At 42.1% G+C, this 25,279-nt stretch overlaps 1 protein-coding gene across 7 annotated transcripts in view; it reads right to left on the reverse strand.

Moving 5' to 3' along the window:
* The window catches only part of LOC147252483 (SH3 domain-binding protein 4), a 61,720-nt gene that overhangs the window by 30,065 nt on the left and 6,376 nt on the right, over positions 1-25,279 (reverse strand). For 2 of the 7 annotated variants that reach the window (XR_015118759.1, XM_086220803.1), the window contains exons 2-7: positions 15,760-15,863; positions 9,056-9,269; positions 5,629-7,985; positions 1,410-1,483; positions 1,260-1,318; positions 873-1,145 (exon numbers count right to left, since the gene is read on the reverse strand). Coding sequence is in view for 6 of the 7 variants with exons in the window: in XM_086220803.1 (XP_086076929.1) it covers positions 873-1,145; positions 1,260-1,318; positions 1,410-1,483; positions 5,629-7,985; positions 9,056-9,176 (2,884 nt within the window). In the remaining variant the exon portion in view is untranslated. Of the gene's footprint in view, positions 1-57; positions 1,146-1,259; positions 1,319-1,409; positions 1,484-5,628; positions 7,986-9,055; positions 9,270-15,759; positions 15,864-25,279 lie in introns of those variants that run through there. The other 5 variants (XM_086220805.1, XM_086220801.1, XM_086220802.1 and 2 more) reach the window with 5 other exon arrangements.

The raw sequence follows: 25,279 nt of genomic DNA on the forward strand, positions 1-25,279 counted from the left end.
TAAAGTGTCATGAGATAACTTTTGTTGTGATTTGGCGCTATACAAATAAAATTGACTTGACTTGACTTGACTTGACAAGTGGGAGGCACATATTTTTCAACCGTGGGCAGATATTTATATCACTTTTTTTAATTATCTCTTTTTTAGGATGTCTTCTGCTGTCATGGAGAACAGAAAGAGTCGGGACACCCTGACATACATGGACTAAACAGTCCATTAAAAAAAAATATTTGGCCAAGAGCCACAACATTTTTTGTACATATGTTACAAACTTATGTTTACAAATTGAACTTGAATGTTTTGGATATGTGCAAGCATACATCTTTATTTACTAAAAACATGTTGAATCCAATTTGGATTTTGTGTTTGTCTTCTCTTTAACTGTTATTAGACATTGAAACACAAACAGTAATGTTAAACAACTGCCAGATATTGAAAGCTGAACTCATCCTGGTGAAAAGGGGCAAAAGCACTAACTCCTGGGACATTTTCTGACATTTTTACAGTCAGAAGAACAAATTAAATCCAGATGGAATTTCAATGCATATAATTGACTAGGGTCAAAAGGGAACACTGCTAGGTTGTGACATTCCTAATGCCTAGGCAATCACCCCGGATAGTTTATCCCTAACAATGGATGGCACATGGTCGGGGCTGTCGACAGCTACATTCCTGAAATCAACATTTTGACACAGCATTAAAAGGTCTGATTTCCCTCACATCCACTTGACTACAGCCACTTTGTCTGGCAACGCTTGTAGAAGGGATGTTTGATATGTTAATACTGCTAATAGCAATGAGTTCAGACCCCTGTGTAATGACAGCCTGTTCAGTACATTGTAGTTGTTGTGATGGTATGGTGGGACGCCTACCATTTAAAAGTTCTTGATCTCTCGTGGCTTGTGATGGTTCAAAGTCCTGGGAGAAAATCTCTTCAAGATTTTTCAAATCCTCATATGTGGGCCTAGGTTGAAGTACGGTCTCCAGCGCCGTCAAAACCATTAGCGTAGCAGTAGCTTCTGTCATCCTTTGCCCTCTATCCACATCTGATGTCAGAGACGGCAAATTGATGTTGGATGTGGGAGCGGGGTGTCTTTCAAGCACCTCATCCTCCCGCTGCAGATGAGACGGTCCTGGTGTTGGATCTACGAAGAGAAAAAAATTTGTTTCGTTAAAAAAGCATGCACCATATTGGCTGCATATAAAATAATTTCAAAAGAACACACACACACACACACACACACACACACGTTACCTACCAGCATAGCCTTCGCCCAGGGCGTTTGTCGTAGTCATACAATTCTTCTTCTCCATGGGTCTGTATTTTTAAAATTAAATGTGTTGCAAAGCAAGCTGAATTTTCCAGGTGAATTTTCATACATAATAGGTGGTTTCGGTCGGATACTCACCCTTGTGCTCCGGGCGTTCGTCTACTCTTTAAACTGAGCTTGTTGTTGTTTCTGCCGTGCTGCTTCTGCAGTGTCTGTTAGCAATTACTTAATTAATTAATATAAGCCTTAAAAACCATATGGGAATGTTGGTTAAATTGTTTTACATGCCTTGCTCGAGAAGGGGTTGTGGTTTGGGATGTACGATTTCAACATCCGCAACTACAGTCATGACTTTTCCTTCACATAAATGTTTAAAAGCATACTAGTAATTTATCATTGTATCAGTTAAAGACAACAATACATAATCAAAGAAATTGCTTACGGTTGCAATCAGCCATTTTCCAAAAAAATGAAGATTTTCTCCTGGGGAAAAGAAATAAAGACTCGAACGGTCCTCTGAGGTCTTGTTGTGTCTTTCAGTCAGAAAGAAACAAACAAAGTGTGTGCCAAGTCAGCTGTGATATATCTACAAGTAAATAAAGGGGTTGGGTTCCCCACACCTTTCTACCCTAAAACAAAAGGCCAAACTTGTGACTTGTAACACCACGACCACATGGTCTGTTTGAGGCTTGAGAGAGGACATGTCTGAGCATGTCTGGAAATACCTTTTTTCTGCAGGTCATGGGCTAAAAGTTTTACAAAAGCAGATATTTATTTGTTTCATGACATGATCACCACATAAAGTAAAGAATAAAAGCATCATAGAAACTCTCAATTTGTTACAGCAAGGTCAATTAAAACCATCCGTTTGAAACATTGGAGGATCATATATATTAAATAATTTAGTTGTCTAAATCGGTGCTTTCACTCTGTACATAAGTTTTCTGTCAGGATGAGTTGCTCAAAACACAACACCCCTAATGAAAAAGCGCCTGCAGGCAGCAAAGCCATGCTTTAGAGACCGTCAAACGTTGTAAAGTTGATTTTATCATGCCGCTCCATTCGCAGCAGCCGGTCCACGCTCCATGGCTAGGAGTCCAATAGCGCAGCCGCACTCATACACACACGTGCGCGCTCGCTACCACAACGGTAACAACGAACGACAAAGTTATGCTCAAACACTGGCAAACTTTTCCACTCCCATTATCCTTTGCGACAACGCCGCAGCGGCAGGCTCTGCATAAATTTATCAAATTATGCTGAATAAAATCTTACTTTAATAGTTGTATAAAATATCATGTATTAGATATGAAACTCAATGACGTGGGGGCGTGGTCACACGCACAAAACCACGTGATCGCACGCACTAAATCCCGGCATCGCACAGATGAAGTCATGTGATCACACACACAAAGTGACGTCATCACGCACCCACGTCATCACGTCGCGTGCATGGTGACGTCATCACGCGCCCACGTCATGACGTCGCGCGCATGGTGACATCATCACGCGCACCACGTCACGTGACCGCACGCATGCGCTTCACATGCATGCGCTTCACATGCATGCTCAAAGGTGCCTGTATATTACTACTCTCAGACCCCCTGATGTACAGTATATTCAGTTTTTTCAAGGTTCAAGATTAACATTGAATCTTTCAACCAAGCAAATTGAGATACTGTGATAGGAGGTTTCCATGCCAGCAGTATTCTGCAAAGAGCCAGAAGACTGGTGTGGACAACACTGGACTCTTCTGATCATATAGTCTTGCCATAGCCATGGTAAGATTGTCCAGATCTCATGAATGTGATTGTGAGTGTTGTGCACTTGATAACTGATGCTACATGTCTCCCTGACTGATGCATGAGAAACTCCATTAAACAAGAAGTTGACCACTGTTTATGAATTCCAGACTATGAAACTACATGGTATCAGAAGTGGAGTCCTGTCAAGCAAGGGCATCATGTTCACATCGGTGGAGTCTGGACATCCTGGACAATGTCAGCCACCCTCTGCACACTGTCACCACCAGCCAGAGAAGCCTGTTCAGCCAGAGGCTGCTCCTCCCCAAGTGCAGGACCAACAGACTGAAGAACTCCTTCATCCCCCCAGCCATTAAACTGTTAAACTCCTCACTGGAGGGGGGGAGGGCCAACAGCAGGACTATAGGAGAGGGCTGAGCACCATTAACCTGCCCCAATAACAACCGGACACTCGTGCAATATAAGAGACTGCAAATAATAATAATAATAATTTTTTTTTTTTATCATTATTATAATTCTTGTTACTGCTACAATTATATATAGTATATATATATATATATATATATATATATATATATATATATATACATATTCACAGCACTGTTACCATAGAATAGACATAAATGATACCTTAGCGAAAAATAGCAAAGAGAAAACAAAGACTATATATATATATATATATATATATATATATACACACACACACACATATATATATATATATACACATATATACACACACACACATATATATACACACACACATATACACACACATATATATATATATATATATATATATATATATATATATATATATATATATATATATAGTCTTTGTTTTCTCTTTGCTATTTTTCACTAAGGTATCATTTATGTCTATTCTATGGTAACAGTGCTGTGAAAGAATGTTGAGGGGAGAGCAATTTCCCTGGCGGAACGTCCAAAAGGGATTAATAAAGTAGTCTGTCTGTCTGTCTGAATCAAAATTGAATCATATTGATCAATACTGAATAAAATTGATATTGGATTGAATCATAACCCAAACTTGTCAAATTTAATGCAATGACCAGAAGATACAGATCTGATGACATCTGATAATGACTGAGTAAATTTGTGTCATTTGACACAGGGGTCTAACATTTTTAGTGTCATAGGATGTTTTGCTTTAGTGTTATGAGAAATTTATTTCCTTTTTTGGGAACCACACTCAGAGTGGTCAGATTAAGGTTAGAGTTTGAGGAAAGGCATCTAAGCTATTGACAAACAATGTAATGACATGATTTTGGTGGAACAAGAGCACCACAACCACAGACTACACCTACCTGAACTGATCTAGGGCTGCAGCTATTGATTCTTTTAGTAATCCAGTAATCTATTGATTATTTTGGTGATTAATCGAGTAATCGGATAAGAAGTATTGCGCATTTTGCAAATTTTTTTCTATTACGTTACTTTTGCTTTATTTACGAGCAAAGTAACAATACAAAAGAGACAATAAGATAAGTCTCTTAAATGAACTAGTATGAAATGCTATTGTAAAAGTACAAAGTAAAGTAACTTTACTTTGACTATAGTTTTACTTGTTCTGTTTTTACTTTACTTTTTACTGAAGTACAGACAGGGTCCTACAGGAGGTTGGTTCACAAACAAGCCGTGTTTTTCTCCTCTTATGAGTTTGCATGTCTGTATTTAGTAATCAAAAGTCACCAATTAGAGAGTCATTAAAGTATAACAAAAGCAATAACAATGTTGATTTTTCAAAAAGGGGAAGAATTACATGCAAGATTTTTGCGATTAGGTATTTTTACATTGTGGTATTAATGCTTTTACTAAGTAAAGGATCTGAGTGCTTTTTTCCATCACAACAGGTTAAGGATCAGTGTTTCAGTGACTCTCTGTTGCTCAGTAAATAGTGTTTTATTCATGGCGGCCTGCCACATTAAAACACCAGCACCACGACACAATTTTCTATTTCTATTGATGCTCACCTTTCTCAGTCAGTCTAGTTATTCTCTTTATTTACACAGCTCTTGCGAGATTTCTGTCTATGGTTTATACTAAAATAATCAAACACACATAATCTTTTGTGGGTCCAGGTTTCCCTTCGAGACACGACCCTCTGTCTTTCTGTCAAATTAATGACAGCAGACTGTCCATGAACAGCATAATGTTCTCTGCAGTGTTTCACACACATTTGTGCAGACACTCAGGTATAGTTTTTGACCTATTTTGTCATTTTAATTTTTTTAATCAGTCCAAGAGGACAACGGCATCCGCGATTGATTAGTAATCAGTCTACCCTCCTCTTCTCCCTCAGTTGTTTGCTCTGCTCTGAGAAGGTCTGACAGTTTCCGACAGAGACAAAGACTCTCCTATTTAACATAAAGGCCCCTGTATATATATATAGTTGTCTAACTTTATAAGTGCACTTGGTTGGTGTCAATGTCATTCACCATCATGTTAGTTTCAACTATTTCAATAAACGCCATCATTTACAAGTTTTCTCTAAATGCAGCTTTCTTCTGCGAAAACTGCGTTGTGGGTGAATTGCAACAGGTGCAACAGGGGAGGATTTCAAAGCTGTCACTTACAGTCAGAAGCTCTTTCTGGAAGGACTTCCGTTCTTTGCTCTCTGCATTGTTGCAGTCCTCCTTCAGCTTCTCCAGCACGGATGCAACCCTCTCAGGTTCACTGTCAAGCTCTGCACGGCAGAAATGTGTCAAGGGCAAGTTAACATATCCAAGGGCATCTGCAAAGGCTCGCCAGTTGCCAATGTTCTCCATCAGTATTGTTCTCACTGAGGCGTAGATGTATGTGAGGAACTTACAGGGCTTTAGTACCTGCTCCAGTAAGGATGACGTTGTAAGATCTGGCCCACTGAAGTAAATGGGCTTAACTTTGCCCACCACTAAGACATTCTTTGTATGGACAAGTCCTATTTTGCCTTGATAATATCCAATGTACCATTCTTTTGTCCACAACTGGCCCTTCAGCTTGATTTTCTCGTCACTCATTAGAGCTACAAAGTCTCCTTTTTTGTACTCGAGCAAGTAGTGATTTTTTGTTTGGCGGATGACAGTCTTGATTAGTTTTCCAAACTTTAGGTTATTTATTCTCCTGTCCTGGAAAACTGGGTAATTGGAGGCAATGGCAAGAGGGGACAAGAGTATCTTTCCTACTTCTTTCTTCTTGAGAAAGCGTCGCTGCATTGATATCTTTGGGCCTGTTTTAGGTGGTGGTGTTGGTGTCTGTACACAAAACTGGGCCAGTATGACATCCTGGTCATCTTTGACCTGGATTCGTAAGGTGAAATCAGAAATATCTTCAGTACTGCGCAAGGAAATGACGTAGACAAGTCTGCTTACCTTGCCTAGTTTGAGTTGAAAGCCCCGGACCACTCGGGCCTGCTCACTGGCCTTTACCTCATAGTTAGCCATGTTGGAGTAAACCCCAATGCAGAGGTCCTGTGGTCTGGACAAAACAAACTGGTGTTTACCCCAGAGCTGTAGTGCTACTGGTGGTGCAGACTGTGTTGGCTTCCCTACATCACTCATTAACAGTGTCTTTGGGGCACATTCATGGCCAAATATGGCCACCACTGTTTTGAAGGAGGGGTGAATATGTTTGGGACCATACACTCCTAGGGTGATCTTTTTGACCACATGCTCCCAAACTGAGTGAATAGATAAAGACTGGGCCTGAGCAACAACACAGATATACATGCATGGTTCGAGGTTATCCAGGGACACATGGACTGTGTCCCCATACACATAAGCCTGAGGAATTGGAAAGTAAGGCCCTTCTTTACAATCACTCCTGACACACAAGATTTCTGTTGTCTGCCTGTTTTCCATTTTCAAGACTACAGACACTTTCATCTCCAATGTAATGGTTGTTTTGGTTTCCATGTTGCTGAGTTTTATCTCCACGACAGGGCTAGAAGTGGTGCATTGGTCATTGTTCAGCTCAAGGGGTGGGTCGAGCAAAGCTTTGACTGAGATCTGTTGGGTGTCCCCTGTCGCTACATGGCCCTCAGGTATATGGATGCTGATGTTGGTGTCTGGAAGGTGGACAGCTCCACCTGAGCTGTCCAACTGACAAACAATGTTGGTCTCCACTGGTTGTGTTTGACCCCAGCCTGGGTTCTGACCCAGTGAGTCCAAGTCATGGCATGACCTGGCAAGCTTGCGGTGGGTGAGCCACGCTGTCCGGAAATCCTCCCTGCTCTGGAACTGCTCTGGTGCTGGTGCCTTAAGGCCACCAAAGAAACCAGTGGAAGTCTGAGGGGCATCAGACTGAGCCTGCAGGATGGACATATCAGACAAACTGTATGACCGTTTGCTCCTAAAAAACGGGTTGTCCCTTCGCAGTGTGGGCTCCATCCCTATTGTGGAACTAAGAGGGTTCAAGTTAATTTCACTGCCAAAACCACTGACGTTGGCATTGCTGGTGGTGGAGTTGTGCACAGCCAGAGTGGGCATGTCAACCAGATGGAGATCAAATGATTCCTCATTACTGTTCTGATCAAGTGAGTTCTGAGGACCCCGGTTTAAGAACGGGTTTGTAGAGGTGCAGGTTGTTGTAAAAGGATTTCCATTTCGATTGGTGGTTGGTTTCAAAAGTACCCCACCCCATTCTCCTAAAAGATCCATTTCTTTGGCTGCCTCCTCATTACCGTCTCCCACAGTGTCAATCATCCCACTGTCACTGAAAGATGAGTCTCTGTAGTTGATGGGCTCCACATAAGCTGCAGGGATGTAACCCATTTCTGTGTTGTTGTGGGCATACCACCACTCGCCCCCTGATGTGTCCAGAACATACAGGCGGTCACCTTTAGAGAACTTCAGGGTGGTAAAGCTGGACGGGCAATAGTCCTTTATAGCAATGACTTCCTTTGCAGCTCCAAAGGAGACAGTTGCATCCAGTCGTAAAGCACTAGGAGAAGGCACTGGAAAAACAAGATAAATGTTAGGTATGTGTTGGGAATGTTTTTACTTATGGTTTAACCAACCATTAAGATTTGAATAATAGCAGTTTATCAGTTAAATGTTTCAGTCATGGTAGATGCACAGAAGCCTCATATCAATTTATTCATTCAACCAACGATACATCAAGTGCATAGGCATATTTCACTAAGTCAGAGAAAAATACTGGAGTGATACAAGTAGCTAATAGATACTAGAAAGTACAGAGTATACTCTGTATTCAGAGAAATGTCATTATGATGCTTCCATAAGAATAAATGTCCTCAACAATTTAATGACCCTGAAAAAGGTGCAACACTGTATGAGAGCCAGGTGGACCCCAACATGAGAGATGATGTCCGATCATTGGAAACTAAGGCTTTTGACAGGTGGCCAACTAAATAGATGCATTCGGAGAAAAAAAACACAAAGGACACTACGTGCTGACTTTTCCTTATTATTTAGAGTAGTTTTACTTTTTTGAGGTGTCCAGCACCGTGACATAATATTTTGTATATAATATTTATGATGTGTGGCAACCCAACTAGAAATGAGGTTGCCACAGATTCAATATAAGGGAACTGCTGGCTGTTGAAGTCAAACCCACACATTTTTAAGAAGTGCACTATTGGCTTAGTATACTGAAACCATGCTCATGATAGCAGCTTTCATGAGAGAAATTCAGAGATTTTTTTAGGAAATACCTTAACCCAAACATACATGCTACTTTAATTTCTTATTAAATGGCCATTTTTAGATTTCCCCCTGCTTGGGTTGTTACCAGAGGTTTTATTTAAAGCTATCTGAAGTAGTTTGAACAGTAACAGCCCTTCCCCAGATCATCTGAATATACAATATAAATAAGCCTGACGCGGTTTGTGAATCTATTAACCTCTATTTAATCACACAACAGCTCAGTCCTATTTTAGTTATGTTTTGGGTTTTTCACTGTTCTTAAACTGACTAACCAAATGCACATAAATAAATACCAATAAAAGCTACACAGGTGATTGTTTCTCAGTGTGAAATGCAACTGTCAGTTTGAACAGCTGACCTTTGACATCAGTGAGAGTGGCCTCTGACACTCCATCACTGAGATCGATGAGCGTCCCCTCAGACTTGCAGCGAGGGAGTGAAGAGGTGGTGGTGGTGGTTCTGATTCGATGGGCAGCCATGGTTGGATCCGTCACTGTTGACCTACTGGTGTCTTAAGGCAACTCTAATGTTTACAGTATCTGGTGGCAAAGTGCAATGTCCTCCCATGAGCCCTGAAAAATACAGAAAATTGTGTTCTTTCAACTACTTTGACTGTTTTTTTCTTACTTTTCATTTATCATCACAGCATAAATTGAGAATTAAACTTACTGAAATATCCAGCCTTTTCCAGTTGACAGAGCCCACCATACTTTAAGCCACTTTTAAATTGAAATGCTTTTAAGTCAGATCCTTAAAAGTGCCACAAATCACCATTAAAAGAACAATAAATGCTGATATCAAGTTTTAAGTTGTTTGAAGTACTTTGACCCTTCAGCTTCCTCTAGAGGTTTGGAAATAAATATGCATGCATATTAAACCAAGAGGAAGGGTTTATAATCAATGTAACAGAAAAATAAATTGTTCAAAGAGGTGTTTATTTTGGCGGCACGGTGGTGCAGTGGTTAGCACTGTCGCCTCACAGCAAGAAGGTTCCGGGTTGGAGTCCCGGCTCAGGCATTGAATCTTTCTGTGTGGAGTTTGCATGTTCTCCCTATGCCTGCAGGGGTTCTCTCTGGGTACTCCGGCTTCCTCCAACCATCCAAAGACATGCAATTGGGGACTAGGCTAATCGATTACTCTAAATTGACCGTTTTCTGTCTATATATGCTGGCCCTGTGATGGACTGGCGACCTGTCCAGGGTGTACCCCGCCTTTTGCCCGAAGCTGCTGGGATAGGCTCCCTCCTAGAAATTTGGTGGGTGCAAATTTATTGACAGTGGTTTTAGACTTGCTCAACTTGTTAAGTGTCATAAATGTGACTTGATCTGACTGATTAACTTGATTTAATTTTTTTCTGGGGGGGTACATGGTTTAAAAAGTTAGAGAAACACTATAGTGAGCATTACTGGATATAGACAAATATTTTCCATAGCTCTGATGTACACAAATCTTATTGACATCACTGCTGTTAATAGTTCACAAAAAGAACAAAGAAAAAAAAATACTTTATAATGGTCATTTATTTTTTGTATTAAAGTACTTCTCACATACTTTGGGTTTCAAGGGTCATTTGTCTCAAATGATCTGTCCATTAAATTAAATGCTCTGACTGTTGAATCAAAGAGGAGTGCATCAGTCATTACAGAAATAAATACATTTATGTCTTGCTCTTAGCATTTTCATCAGCTTACACTTGGCACTTTTACTTGAATAGTATGTAACAAATCCAACTTTTTTTAAATAGTTGCATCACAGCGCACAAGGAGTTCAATGGTATGAAAGAAATGTAAATGCCACCAGCCACACACATTCAGACGGCGCTGCACACGCACACACACAAAAAGACACACCACAACAAGATCTAAATTATGCGCAGCAAATCCACGCCATTCATATTATGCGCAACTGAAACCTCTCACAAACCCCAGTGAATTCCCCCCTTTTGTTCATAGTTCATACAACAAAAATCTAATTCTCCAAACAGTCAGTTCGCTTCCAGCTCGCGCATCCAGGAAAACATCCGGCGAGCAGAACGCAGAAGGTCGTGACGGATCGCAGCAGAAAAAATGTATAATCCAAAGGGAAGCAAAACAAAATAAAAAGATCAACCAAACAGCGGTTGCTGGACTCCGAATCCCACGCCAACAGTTCTTAAAGGGGAAAAAATGGAATCGATCTCACTGGATGTTATGTTTTGTTCACTTACATAAACAGTAAAATGACACCTCGAGAAACAAGGATAGTATCTGCTTGGCGAGTAGTTGAATTGTTGGTCCTTGAATCCTTGCTTGGAGACGTTCCTGCGGTCCGGGTGCACGTATCTCCTCGGGCTATTCACCTGTGCATCTCCCCACTGATCACAGTCTGTTACTGTTTTTAGATTTATTTTTTTCTGACCTGGTTCACAAGGAGATTACTTTTTGAAGGAGCAACCCTTGACTTGGCGCCACCATTCAAACTGAGACATGCGTACCTGCCGTCACAGGATATGGTTCGCCCCCCCTCACACTCCACGTCACCCTATATAAAATCTTGCATGTGCAGTGGTGTTAATGGGTGGCAGACACCTTAACGGAATACCCCACTCCCCAGTACAGTACAGTGTAGTAAGGTAAAAAACATATGCACATGCACATTGTTCACTATACATCAGCAATACGTGTTTAGTGTGATGTATGTGCTACGATATGTATTATGGGTCTGTTTTTAATGTGACAATGTCACAAGTTCATGTAGTGTACTATTAAATGTGTTTGTCTGTGACTAATTGTTGTTGTACTGTATATCTGCCAATACTAGGTCTGTCTTGAAAATGAAATAACCTGTAACAATAAATAGGACCCCATTTTATATTTTCCCAAATTCTGTTTTATTTTTTCAAAATTCCATCCAGTTTTTTCTGGTTTCATTTTTGGGAATTCAGTTTTTATTTTTTGTTTTTTTTTTACCTTTTACTGTTATTTTAGTCCTAAAGAGTGAATTTTAATGTTAAAGATTAAATGTACACAAATTATACAAGAATGTACTTAAATAATAATAGAATGTTGGCAAAACTTACAAAATAAAAGTTCTCCCCTGATGCATAAAAGTCAACTGGAACTGCTTGGCTCAGTACGGCTTAGCATTGAGTTCCTTGATTTCTTCGCTGACAAAGTCAGAACCGTGGCTTGCTGCTTCGCTATGCTGTAATTGTTTTGACAGGGGAGGGCTGGGAGGGCTGAGAAGATGGGAGGAGATGTGTCAGCCAGATTTGCTTCCCCCATCTGCATTTCTCACAGACAAACATTCCACGCCCACACAAAAACAGAATTTCATTCAAAATATGTGAAATTCCGTATTGAGCTAGATTCCGCATTTATTTCCAAGATTCTGTCCATGATTCCGTGATTGTGGAAATTATAGGACCTAAATAATGGCTAAATTCAAAACATAAAATAGAAAATTTTACAACAGATTGTCTGCAGACAACCCACAATGATAAGAGGCACACAGCAGACTGTGATGCTAAATAAGAAATGCAAAAAAGTTGAGAGGCAGCTATGCTACTTCATTGTTTTTTTTTCTTATTTTTATGGATTAATATAATGTTCTAAACTCGACAGTACCCAGATTAAGAGTCACAGAGGGCTGGAGCCTATCTCAGCTGCCCTATGTAAGAGGTGGGATAAACCCTGGACTGGACACCAGTCCATTGCAGGGGAAAATATAGACAGTCAACCACTCACACTCTCAGACAATTCCGAGTCAACGATTAACCTAATAAGCATGTATTGGGTATGTGGGAGGAAGCTGGAGTACCCAGAGAGAACCCATGTAGACAAAGGGAAAAAATGGAAATCCTTCATGGAAAGGCCCTGACCAGATTCAAACTAAGAACCCTCTTGCTATGGCAACAGTTTGAACCACTGCATCACCATACTTCCCTGCCCATTTATGTTAATCTTTAGTGTTTGTATGTGCGGAAAACTATCCACTTTCTACCACTTATCCTGTCGCCAGTCCATTGCAGGGCCAACATGAGGAGACAGACAACCATTCACTCTCACAGCCACACCTACGGTCAATTATCGATTAACCTAGTCCCCTCTTGCATGTCTTTGCACTGTGGGAGGAAGCCAGGGTTACCGGACAGAAGCCAAGCAGGCACAGGGAGAACATGCAAACTTCACACAGAAAGACTCAGTGCTCGAACCTTGAACCTGGAACCTTCTTGCTGTGAGGCAAAAGTGCTAACCACTGCACCACCTTGCCGCCATATGTGGAAACCAGTAAATTAAAAAAAGTGATGTTATAATTTAATGCGTGTGGTGAAAATATTGTAAAGGGTAGGCAAGGATACATCTGTGATCTCACTTCCATGAGAAAAATGTGCTCTGGGCAATACACTCTTATTTTTTGACCTTGAAAGGCAGCATAATATTATTTCTATAACATGACTGTGAAAAGCACATGGAGATATATTACTACCAGAGCAAAAACATCAAGAGCAGTTTGGTCTGTTAGGAATATGCCAAGCTACAAGTCCTTTCTGTATTATTTTGACTGCACTCTGTAATTGTCTTTCATTTTAGCTGAGAGCTATGTCTCTGTACCATTCACTTCTTTTTAAGTTAGTATTGCACACCCAACATATTTAAATAATAAACAAGCCAGATCATCCAAAACAAGGTGATATTTCCTAAAATAACAATTCAAGAAGTAAGATGGTGTTCTCAATGGATGTGTTGGCTGAGCACAGTGTTTGTGTGTGTGTGTGTGTGTGTGTGTGTGTGTGTGTGTGTGTGTGTGTGTGTGAATGGGAAGTTGCTTGGAAATGATTTGGATGAGAAAGATGTAAAAATCCAATACAAGAGGGAGATGTAGCGAGCAAACATAATAGGGTCTTCGCCTGAAGTACCTTCAGGCTCAGGCCCTAAAAATCCAATACAAGAGTATTTGAATAGGCTTAAACAAATGAAAAACAGTAATAACGAGCAAACATAATAGGGTCTTCGCCTGAACCTATTATAACAAGCAGTGTTGTTAGGGCCTGAGCCCCAGCGTGGCCTATGGCCACGTTGTTGACGCCGGCCCGAATCCAACGGTGTATTGGCCAAGTCTTTAGGCCTTGTAGTTGAGGAGTTAGAAGCCTGAGTCTGATCAGAGAGTGAGAGCAGAGCTGAGAGCTGGCCCTTTAAGAACCCCTCCCCCACTGCTCTGTCTTTGATCTGTGCTAGAGTGGAGAGAGAGGAGGAGCACCAGAACTGGAGTGTGGAGAAGAGGAAGAAGTCGGCATACGCTGGTCAAGAGGGACACAGAATACCATATTTTTGTAGGGGTTTTTGTCAGGAATGCAGTGGTGTGTTTGTTAAAGCTGTGGGATGTATGGTGTAGACGTGAGAAGCATTTGTTTGACAGTATGTACCCTGAGAGGACACAGTCTCCCCATAGGCTTCCATTGTAAGTGTGAAACGTGTCTCCCCCAATTTGAAGGCTTTTAAAATCCAAATCAAGCAATTTATATGAAAACCTTTAGCAACTTTTAATCAGCACAGTTGGGAGAGTACTGTGTGAAAGTTTGGAAGCGATAGCATTAATGCCCTAGGAGGGGATAGATTTTGTTCGGGGAGTAGAAAAAGTCCTCATTTTGACAGTTTTGTCCAAATTGTGGACATTCTGTTGTAGATAGGTGAGGGGTCAGAGTATACGATTTGTGCATCTTGATGAGACGAGTCCAACGGTGTTGGTCCCATGTTTGTGGGACATTCGTGGGAGGAGTTATAGCGCTTCAAATTATAAAAAATTATCTTTTAGTTGTGTGGCTCCGTAGGTGGCGCTATAGACTTTTGTGGTGTTTTTTTTTTTGTGATAAGTGAATGTTGAGCCAGACCAGACAAGCGTGTCGAATTTCAGCAAATTTCATGCATGTTCAGGGGGTGAAATTAGATTATGCGCATATTGTGCGCGCTCATTGACAGCAAGAACAGTCTAGTACCAGGTTTTGAATGGGTGTGTATGTGAAAACCGGCTTCAGGCCGTCTGGCAGAGCTGCCACATGGGTGTTGATGGGTGTTGGGTGGGCTGGGTCACTGTTTAGTGTGTGTTTTTAGTGTTTTTAGTGCTGCTAATGTGTTGCTCTGTCGAGCAAACATAATAGGGTTTATTTTATTAGGGCTCAGGCCCTAATAAAATACAGAAAAATAGATAAATTCAAACATCTCTTTCTTCCATCCTTCAGTCTGCCAATCCCTCTCCCTTTGCTCTGGATCAGTCCAGCTTTCCCCTCCCTTTAATTCACCGCATCTTAACTAACACCTAAACACACTAGGAGGGGATCTGCTCATGTTGAGAGGAGGGTGATGCACCCATCCATTTTTTCAATATTTTTCATTTATAAGTTTTCGTGTTTTTTTTTCCCCCTTTCACTCTTCAGATTCTACTTGTCAGGGTAGAGGACACAGATGTGGGAAAGGAAACATGTTTAAAGTCATGAAGAAAGATGTCCCCTAGTTCAACATTGAGGTTCACTGATGTGTGTCTAGTGGTAATCTGACAGCGACGAAGCAATGAGAGAGAAAAGTAAAAATCTGCTTACATACCAAGTATGCAAGCATACTTATTACCAGTGTTAATGTGTGAGACACAAAAAATGGTGAAAAACAGATGTAGATGTAAACGAGCAAGCATCATAGCCTGAAGTACCATCAGGCTCAGGCCCTAATTAATAGGATTTCTAACTTGAATGCATACTTCATAGCATGCTCAGAGATAACAAGATGCCCAGAGAATGAATAGCTGATAATAGCTTTCTACAGCAGCAGATATTTGGCTGGGTTCTTTTCAAGGCAAACTGCTGATTAATTTTGGTGTAACAATACTCCTACAGAGATAATACAAGTAACAAGTAGATAACTTCAGATTGGTAATACCAAGCACTAAAACATGTTAAACATTCTGCACCAATTTTCAATACCTAGGACACCACAATGTAAGATTATTGCATTGTGGTGTGAGAGAGAAGAGTGGGCTGGGAGGTGGCTTCTCTCTGTCTCTACTGTTTATCTCAGGGTGGGGTGGGCTCACCTTGCAAAGCAGCTAGATTCCCAAGATCACACGAGAATGCATCTTGCCAGGCTTCAAGTTATGAGCTTGTGTCCTTACAGTAAGTGGTTTGAGCGATCAGCGTCCTTTGAGGAGACAGAGCAGGGTTTAGGTGTGATAACAGTACACTGTTCATTCAAAACAACAATGGCGGCTCCTGAGGAGGTTAGTATATATGCTGCTATTACAACAGTAACATTAGAACTGGAGAGCATTTCTTCTATAAAAGAAGAACAACAGACAAGAAGAAAGACTGCAGCTTCTAACGACAGCTCGTTTGTGCGATAAAGTCAGTCATCTCTTGTCATATATAACCTTTAAACAGGCTATATAATGAAGTCACAACACTAAAGTCACATGCTGCCATGTTTCTGCTAAAGACTACAACATGATTGTGTGTATTTATAAGTAACATTAAATAGCTTAGCAAGCAAATCACTACAACAATACTATAACAACATATGGTGTTTTGTTTTGCTATCCTGACAATGAACATAGCATCACCTTCAGTGTATTTTCATGAACAGCAATCTAGTTTAAAAAGCTCATGCTCACACTGAATGTTGAACAAGATCCCCAGTGAGTCTTAGCAACTGCGAAGAGAAAATGGGCTTCTCTTTACAAATCCTGTCCAGCGCATGCTTTTTGCTCATTATTATTACCTGGATATAATATCATATCAGACACTAACACCTCGTAGAATGAGCATTCATAGGGGAATAAAACTTGTCATTGTGCAAGGTCAAGGACTCAACATTCACCCTGCATCAATAAAAGCATCCCAATAACCAAATTACCAGCTCCATATTACCCTTCAGTTCATATAGTCAGTCTAAACTGAGAACAGAAGTACAACTGCTCATGAGCAGGAAGTGGCTAAGGAGGAAATGCCTTTGTGATGAGAGAGGGCCAAATCACCGCTGACTTCCCATACAGCAACATTTCCTTCAGAGCACCGCCTTCAAACATTGTTCTACAGGTCACTCACACTCTGAAAATATATCAGTTTTTATATTATTTTGAAATTGACAACACATAATCACTGTATTGGAACTGATGAAAATTGAAGAATAAAATATACACTGTCTTTAAAATGGTACATAACAATGCACAACAATATAACTCTGCTTTCCTAATGAAACACACTCATATATTAATAAGTTGATTCCTTACTATTCTTACACCGGTGATGAGTGGGATAAAAATATGTGCACATGTTGCATGCAGTGGGTTTTGTAGTGTGAAAAAAATGTGACTTTACTGGTTGACTGAGTGATGAGACTATACTCCAATAATATGACAGAGCAGCACAAACTCAGTGATCCACCATATATGATTTAACTAATGTTGCGGGTTCAAGATGGTGGATCACTGAAATTTTGCTGCTGTGTCATACATTTGGTATATAGTCTCATCACTCAATCAACCAGTAAAGACTTGCAGTGATGAGGCTATACTGTAATTGTATGACAGTGCAGCACAAACTCAGTGATCCACCATCTTGAACACACATTAGTTAAATGATACATGGTGAGTGTTCAAGATGGCGCCCTCTGTTTTAAAACTGAGGCCATACAGGATATTGTGTTGTTCTCCCTATGCCAACTACTGTAAGTCAGTGAGGAATTGACTAATATGTATAAAGACAAACAGAGGTAGTGAACTGTCTGAGATTATATATAACATCCAAAAAATGTACAAACTCAATGGTGATGTATGTTATGTATCGTGGTTGTTCACACATACACTTTCAGTGAGGCCCCATATACTGCAAAAATTGACCCCATCTTATAGTGCCATTTTAATGAATAATTTAATGAATCTTTTTTTTGTTATTTAAGAATAATTCATTATATAAGTAATATATTTATAGAATACAATATCAGAAGATGGAGCAGTTTTAATTTGTGAGGGAGTTAGAGAGACTTACGAGCATCCAAAAAACAACAGCAATCAGAACAGAGACCTATGGTCTCTGTGGACAGGCCTTTAACAAGTCATGGACAGGCCAAAAATAAATGCAATGATGTAACATTATTTGAATAACATTTACCACAGGATTGGGGCATGTATAAATTTATGCACTTTGACATGGATAATTGAAGCAGTGAATCACTTTAACCTCCTGACGCTATTGAATAAATGATTCAGAGTCCAAACAGAGAAAATAAAATGCATCAACATGTCAGTATGCTTTCAAGATGATTTAAGTTGATACCCATGCCACAAAAGTAGAGAGTCCACTGATTTGAGAGACGTTTAAACAACATCTCAGGGCCATATCATCATGGAGCTATCAATACAAACATCAAATAAACACAAATTGAATGCACCAGCACGTCCATCATCTTCAGAAGGTTGAGAGAAAAGAATGATAAATTGCTCCAAATGACCTTAGCCTATTGGTCATTCACTTTTGTTTTTGTTTTAAAACTCCTGTTACCAAAACACACTGTGCTTTATACATTGATTTAGTGTATGTGAATGAAGAAACTCCTCCTGCTCTTCAGTGGATGAATAAGTTAACATCGATTAGTATACTATCAGTATATTTGTTTTTTCTTGACACGATTGTGCCTGCAACCTAAATAAATAGATGAGTTTGTGCAAAGCTGTCCATAGTCCTGCCCTAGGTTAGCCTAAAGGCCTATCAATAAGGCCTGTTAGGCTATTTTCAGAGTGAGAAATTGAGTTGTGTCTATTTCTCGGGTTTGTTTGGGTTTTACTGATTTATTCACTTTTGTTAGTGAAGCACTGTGCATTTATTAGACAATCCTGACCTCCAAAGACAAAAATGTGCAGAAATGTTAAAGTGTTAATTCTTGCACAACATGGCTCAGAGGTAGAGTGGGTGTATCCTGCCTCTCACCCAATGTCAGCTGGGACAGCCCCCAATAATTTCACCAAATATGGATATACACTGTTTCGGAATGTTCCATATTGTTGTTGAAAATGCAGTTATAATGTTTTTGGTACACCGGTCCTATGTGGTGGTGTGAAAAGAAATGTGTATATATTATATCTATATATCCATCCATCCATCCATTTTCTACTGCTTATCTTGTTAAAGGTCGCAGGGAGGCTGAAGCCTATCCCAGCAGCCTTCTGGTGTGAGGCGGGGTTCACCCTGGACGGGTCACCAGTCCATCGCAGGGGCAACACATATAGACAGACAACCATTTACCATTTAGCCACACCTACAGTCAATTTATACTATCCAATTAGCCTAGTTACCATTTGCATGTCTTTAGAGTGTGGGAGGAAGCCGGCGTATCCGGATAGAAGCCAAACAGGCACAGAGAGAAGATGAAAACTGCACACAGAAGCCCCATGCCCAAGCCAGGACTCGAACCCAGGACCTTCTTGCTGTAAGGCGACAGTGCTAACCACTTCACCACCGTGCCCCTCTTGCTCAGCAAGATGCAGTCCAAAAATTACCATTTTTTTCCAAATGTTTCTTGTTAATATGTTTTCTCTCTCTCTCTGTAAGAGACACACTAGACACACCTGAGAGAGGGTGGACCCCACCTCTCGCTCAAAGGCAGTTGGGATAGGCTCCAGCCCCCCGGTGACCCTTAATAGGATAAGCAGTAGAAAATGGATGGATGGATGGATTCATGGATGGGTGGATGGATGGAATACACTTTGGAAGGTTTGACATTTTTGGGAGGTCCATCTTAAATAGATTAAATAGCCCCTGTGTGCTTTCAAGGACTGGTAAGGAGATAATGCACAATGTAAGTCATACATGAAGTAATTAGGGCCTGAGCCAGAAGGTACTTCAGGCGAAGACCCTATTGTGTTTGCTCGGCAGAGCAACACATTAGCAGCACTAAAAACACTACAAACACACACTTAACAGTGTCCCAGGCCCCCCCAACACCCATGAGGCAGCTCGGCCAGACGGCCCAAGCCAGCCATCCAGGTGTCGTAGGAGTCATGGAGGTGGGCTTTGAAGGGCGCATTCCACACTACGTCGGGGGCCTGAATGTACTTGGTACAGCCTCCAGGTATCACAGCCATACTAACGCCGTACCCCCTCCACCTCTTCAGCTCTGCCTTGGTGGCCACGCTGATATGACAGCGGTACGCCTCCCATGCAAGCAACCTGGCTCCACAGTGAAATTTCCACACCACCTTCTGGAGCCATTCCTTCATCAGGTCGTTGTTGAACCACCCATTCTTGGAGGAAGTTATCACGGGTCAGGGGATGTTCTGCATCGCTTTTACATCACGGACGGCCCCCTTGAAAACAACGAAAGGTTTCAATTTTGTCCCGTCGGCTTTGGCTGCCAGGGCCACCATGATGCGAGCTTTCCCGTGACCAGATGTCTTAAGCGAGACGGAGCGGGCGTCTCTTGCATCAACTGTACTGTCACCCACCATGTCAAACCAGACAGCTGTTTCGTCCATGGCGATGATATTCTTCACGGAGACCTTCTTGCTCTGTATCTGCCGGCCACAGTAGATGACGAAGTTTACAATCTTATCAATAGGAGCATATTTACACAGTTGTTTTCCTTCTAAGAGAAAAGTTGTTGCGCTGGAGGAATCTGAAAAGCCAGCCGACACTCGCCTCGAACGCCCCCCAATCTCTCTTATCATCCACCACAGCGTACATCTCCTTGGCCTTCACTCGAATCATTTTTCGGGAAACTCTGAGGTTCCGTTCACGCATGTGGTGAATCCACTGGCACAGTTTAGCTTCCAGCTCCTCACTCACTCTATTCCTCCCTCCACCTGTCAAACGAGCATGCTAGCCATCTGAGTCAGCCAGAAGTCATTTCACTTTTTTGTTACTTCCATTCTCTAATGCGCTTGGGATTCAAGTGAAACTGTCTGGCGGCTGCTTCTCCGGAGTGCTGCTCGGCATATTTCACCACAGCTACTTCGAACGTTAAATCAAATCTTTTTTTCCTCACGCTTACGTTGGCATTTACATCAAACTCCCGGCCATTATTCTCCCAATTCTCCACCAAGTTCCCTTCATCCACCGGTTGTTCACTTTTATCCGCCATGCTTCTTGTTACTCATGCTGTTTCTGTTTGGGGCGTGACAACTTGAGGCCCATATACTTAGACTTCCACGACAGTCTCATGCGGCCAAAATAGCAGATCTACACATTCACAACGCGTCGACGGCCGACGCCTTATCACCTTGTAGATGTTTTTGTTTTTTTTCTTTTTTTGCATGGAACTGTGAGCTTGAACATTTGCTGTTTGCGGTGCACTAACGTCATGCGACATAAATTACCGGTATATTTAAATAAAGTGCAAAATCTTACATGAAACCAAGTTAAGATAAAATTAATCTCAAATAATGGCCCCCAGGCGTTTAAACAAACCTGGCGTTTATTGGAGACAGGCGTCTATTTTACAAAATGAGGTAGGACCCTCGGCCATTATATGAGACCCGGTGGCTGTTTGACACCAGGCTATTAATTGGTCAACTATGGTAAACATACAGTATATGTGGACATATATGTTAAACATCGTCGTCATTGTCCTCCGCTTTATCCAGTGGGTCCGGGTCGCGGGGGCAGCAGCCTCAGCAAGTAAGCCCAGACTGTCCTCTCACCAGCTACTTCAACCAGCCGAGAGATATAATCCCTCCAGCGTGTCCTGGGTCAGCCTAGGGGCCTCCTCCTGGTTGGGCATGCCTGGAACACCTCCCCAGGGAGGCGTCCAAGAGGCATCCTCACCAGATGCCTGAACCACCTCAACTGACTCCTCTTGACATGGAGGAGCAGCAGCTCTACTATGAGCCCCTCCCGAATGACTAAGCTTCTCACCCTATCTCTAAGGGAGAGCCCAGCCACCCTATGGAGGAAACTCATTTCAGCCGCTTGTATTGGCGAACTTGTTCGTCACTCTTCACCACAACGGACTGGTTTAGCACCCGCATCACTGCAGATGCCGCCCCAATCAGCCTGTCAATCTCCCACTCCTATCCTACCCTCACTCATGAACAAGACCCCGAGATACTTAAACTCCTCCACCTGAGGAAGGAATTCCCCCCCAACCTGGAGTGGGCACACTGCCCTTTTCCGGCTGAGGACCATGGCCTCAGACTTGGAGGTGCTGACTCTCATCCCAGCCGCTTCACATTTGGTGGCAAACTGTCCCAGCAAGAGCTGGAGGTTGTGGCCCAATGGCGCTAAGAGGACTACATCATCTGCAAACAGCAGAGACGACTCCCTCCCGCCACTGAACTTGACCCCTCCACCACCCAGCAGCGCCTAGAAATTCTGTCCATAAATGTTATGAACAGAACCGGTGACAAAGGGCAGCCTTGGCGGAGTCCAACCCTCACTGGGAACAAGTCCGACTTACTGCCGGCAACACGGACCAGACTCTCGCTCCTCCGATAGAACGACCGAATGGCCCTTTGTAAAGGGCCATCCACCCCATACTCCAGGAGTACCCCACAAAGGTGCTCCTGGGAACACGGTCATAAGCATTCTCCAGATCCACAAAACATATGTGGACTGGTTGGGCAGACTCCCATGCCCTCTCCAGCACCCTAGCAAGGGTAAAGAGCTGATGCAGGGTTCCACAGCTGGGACGAAAACCACAGTGCTCCTCCTCAATCTGAGGTCAGACAGTTTGCCAGAAACTTTTTGGAGCCAACCAATAGTCGTTCTCCATGGCCTCACCGAACTCCTCCCACGCCCGAGTTTTTGCGTTGGCAACCGCCGTGGCTGCACACCGCTTGGCCTGTCTGTACTGGTCGGCTGCCTCTGGAGACCCACACGCCAGCCATGCCCTGTAAGCCTCCTTCTTCAGCCTGACGGCTCCCCTCATCCCTGGTGTCCACCAGGGATGGGTGTGTATGTGAAAACCGGCACCGGGCCGTCTGGCCAAGCTTCCTCATGGGTGTTGGGGGGGCCTGGGACACTGTTAAGTGTGTGTTTGTAGTGTTTTTAGTGCTGCTAATGTGTTGCTCTGCCGAGCAAACATAATAAGGTCTTCGCCTGAAGTACCTTCAGGCTCAGGCCCTAAAAAAAGTTGTAACAGAGTTACTGTTCTTCTCCAAGAAGTAAATTACAAAAGATAAAAAGTCCAAAAAGAGAGAGAAAAGTGGAGTGAGAGGTGCTGACAAACTGACACTCGTGCCATCTTTAGTTAGGCATCTTTAGTTGTTAGGGTCCTAAAAACGCTGCTTGCAGCTTTAATTAGGGCCTGAGCCTGAAGGTACTTCAGGCGAAGACCCTATTATGTTTGCTCGGCAGAGCAACACATTAGCAGCACTAAAAACACTACAAACACACACTAAACAGTATCCCAGGCCCCCCAACACCCATGAGGAAGCTTGGCCAGATGGCCCGGTGCCGGTTTTCACATACACACCCATTCAAAACCTGGTACTAGTTTTGTATTAATTTGCTTGTAGACTCTGCGCAAATTCACTCACAGACACACCCCTTTACTTGATACACATAACAAGATATTAGTAGTGGAACATCTGTGTGTCCTGCCACCTGGTCATCTGCGATCTTGAAAATATTTCAGAAAACATCCATCCATCCATCATCGTCTTCCGCTTATTCCTTTCTATTAAGGGTCGCGGGGGGGCTGGAGCCTATCCCAGCGTCTACAGTACACCCTGGACAGGTCGCCAGTCCAATGCAGGGCCAACATAGAGAGACGAACAACCATTCACACTGACATTCATACCTACAGTCAATTTAGAGTATTCAATCAGCCTAGTCCCCAATTACATGTTTTTGGATGGTGGGAAGAAGCCGGAGTACCCGGAGAGAACCCACGCAGACACGGGGAGAACATGCAAACTCCACACGGAAAGATCCCGTGCCCGAGCCGGGACTCAAACCCGAAACCTTCTTGCTGTGAGGCCACAGTGCTAACCACTGCACCACCATGCAGCCCCACTTGGCAAATCATTATACTAAAAGATTTATGAAGATGCAAGGATCAAAATCATGCCAGGCAAACTACAGAGAAGTGAGTGCACTTCTCATCTAAAGAGGGAGACTTCCCTGTGCACCAGGTGAAGGTATGTGAGCATGTCTTATGTTTATGTAAGGGGGCAACAGGCATCCACTGAAGCCATCTGAGGTGAAGCAGGGAGAAAGTGACAGCCAATGTTTCCATGTTTTCAGGCATCAATAGAACCACATTGCAATTCTGCACATCTGCTGATATGATTAAGGCACCCTTTAATTAGTACTTCATACTTAATGCCATTGACCAAAAACCAGTCTCTTGTTGGTTCAGCGCATACAAATTTCCTGGTGTTCCAAAATAGCAATGTGCCATGACTGCACCAGACCAAGCCTCATTGACTTACGTGAGCACCTACCTGCATAAAAGGAGCATATGTTCGTTGAATAATTAGTCACCTATGAATTATTTGGTGTCTAATGCCTGCCTCTCTGCACTGTGCACCATGGTTTGTAATCTCATTACATGCCCTCAAAATACCAAAATGAAGCTGAACATGCCCGTACACACGGTGCCCACATAGCACCATCTGCTAATCCGCCTGGCACCACAAACTGCTTTGATAGGGCCCAGAGACTTCGTAGCAAGTCCCGCAAGTTAAGAAACAGTAATCCAGTGTTGAATTTAATAATGAAATCACCAGCATGAGAAACAGTTCACCAAATATCCAAGGTTGCATTAGCTTTCGTTGAGATGTGTTCAGCTCAATAAATTATTGATGCAGATTTTGGTGTCAAACTTGAATATTACAGTTGTTTGGTTAAGAAAATTGCCTTCTTAGCAATGCAAATTTTTCTTTTAAATATGTATAAAATGTATTTACGAAATAATATAATAGTTGGTGCAGTGGTCAGCACTGTCACCTAATAGGAATAAGGTTCTGGCTTTCGAATCAATCAGTCAGCCAGGGACTTTTTGTGCAAAGTTTTAATGTTCCCGATTATGTCTGTGTGGGTTCTTTCTGGCTAGTCTGGCTTCCTCCCACATGCCAAAAACATGCTTGTTAGGTTAATGGTGACTCTAAATTGCCCATAAACATGAGTGTGAGTGGTTTTCTGTCTTTATATTTAGCCCTGTAATGGACTAATCTATCCGGGTTTACCCTGCCTCTCACCTGATGGCTGCTGGAGTAGGCTTCACCCCTCCCACAATCCTGAAAAAGGATAAGCGGTTGATGATAGGTGAATGTACATGTAATAATGTAAATAGTCATATTTTATATTTAAGGGACCCTGTTACATATATGTCATGTTTACTGAAGGTTAAAATTATTTTGCTCTGTTCAGAAAGAGTAACTTGTTAAGCAATAAAAGCAGTACCAGTTGTGTAAAAATGTACTGTCACCTTGTTTTTCCACAGAGTAGCTATAGTGGTATTGATTAAGACTTGGATTGTTAAGGAATGTTAATGGTATCAATATAATTAAAAATTAATGATTCCCGTCCCTACACGCAGCTGCAGTGATACATAATTATACAGATGTGTTGGTTATTCATACAGGCCTTCTTATGGATTTAAAGACTATGGGAGATGATCTT

The sequence above is a fragment of the Aulostomus chinensis genome, chromosome 12 (assembly GCF_037954235.1).
Source record: "Aulostomus chinensis isolate RoL2024-O1b breed Wild chromosome 12, RoL_Achi_v1.0, whole genome shotgun sequence".
In the NCBI taxonomy this organism is placed as follows: Eukaryota; Metazoa; Chordata; class Actinopteri; order Syngnathiformes; family Aulostomidae; genus Aulostomus; species Aulostomus chinensis.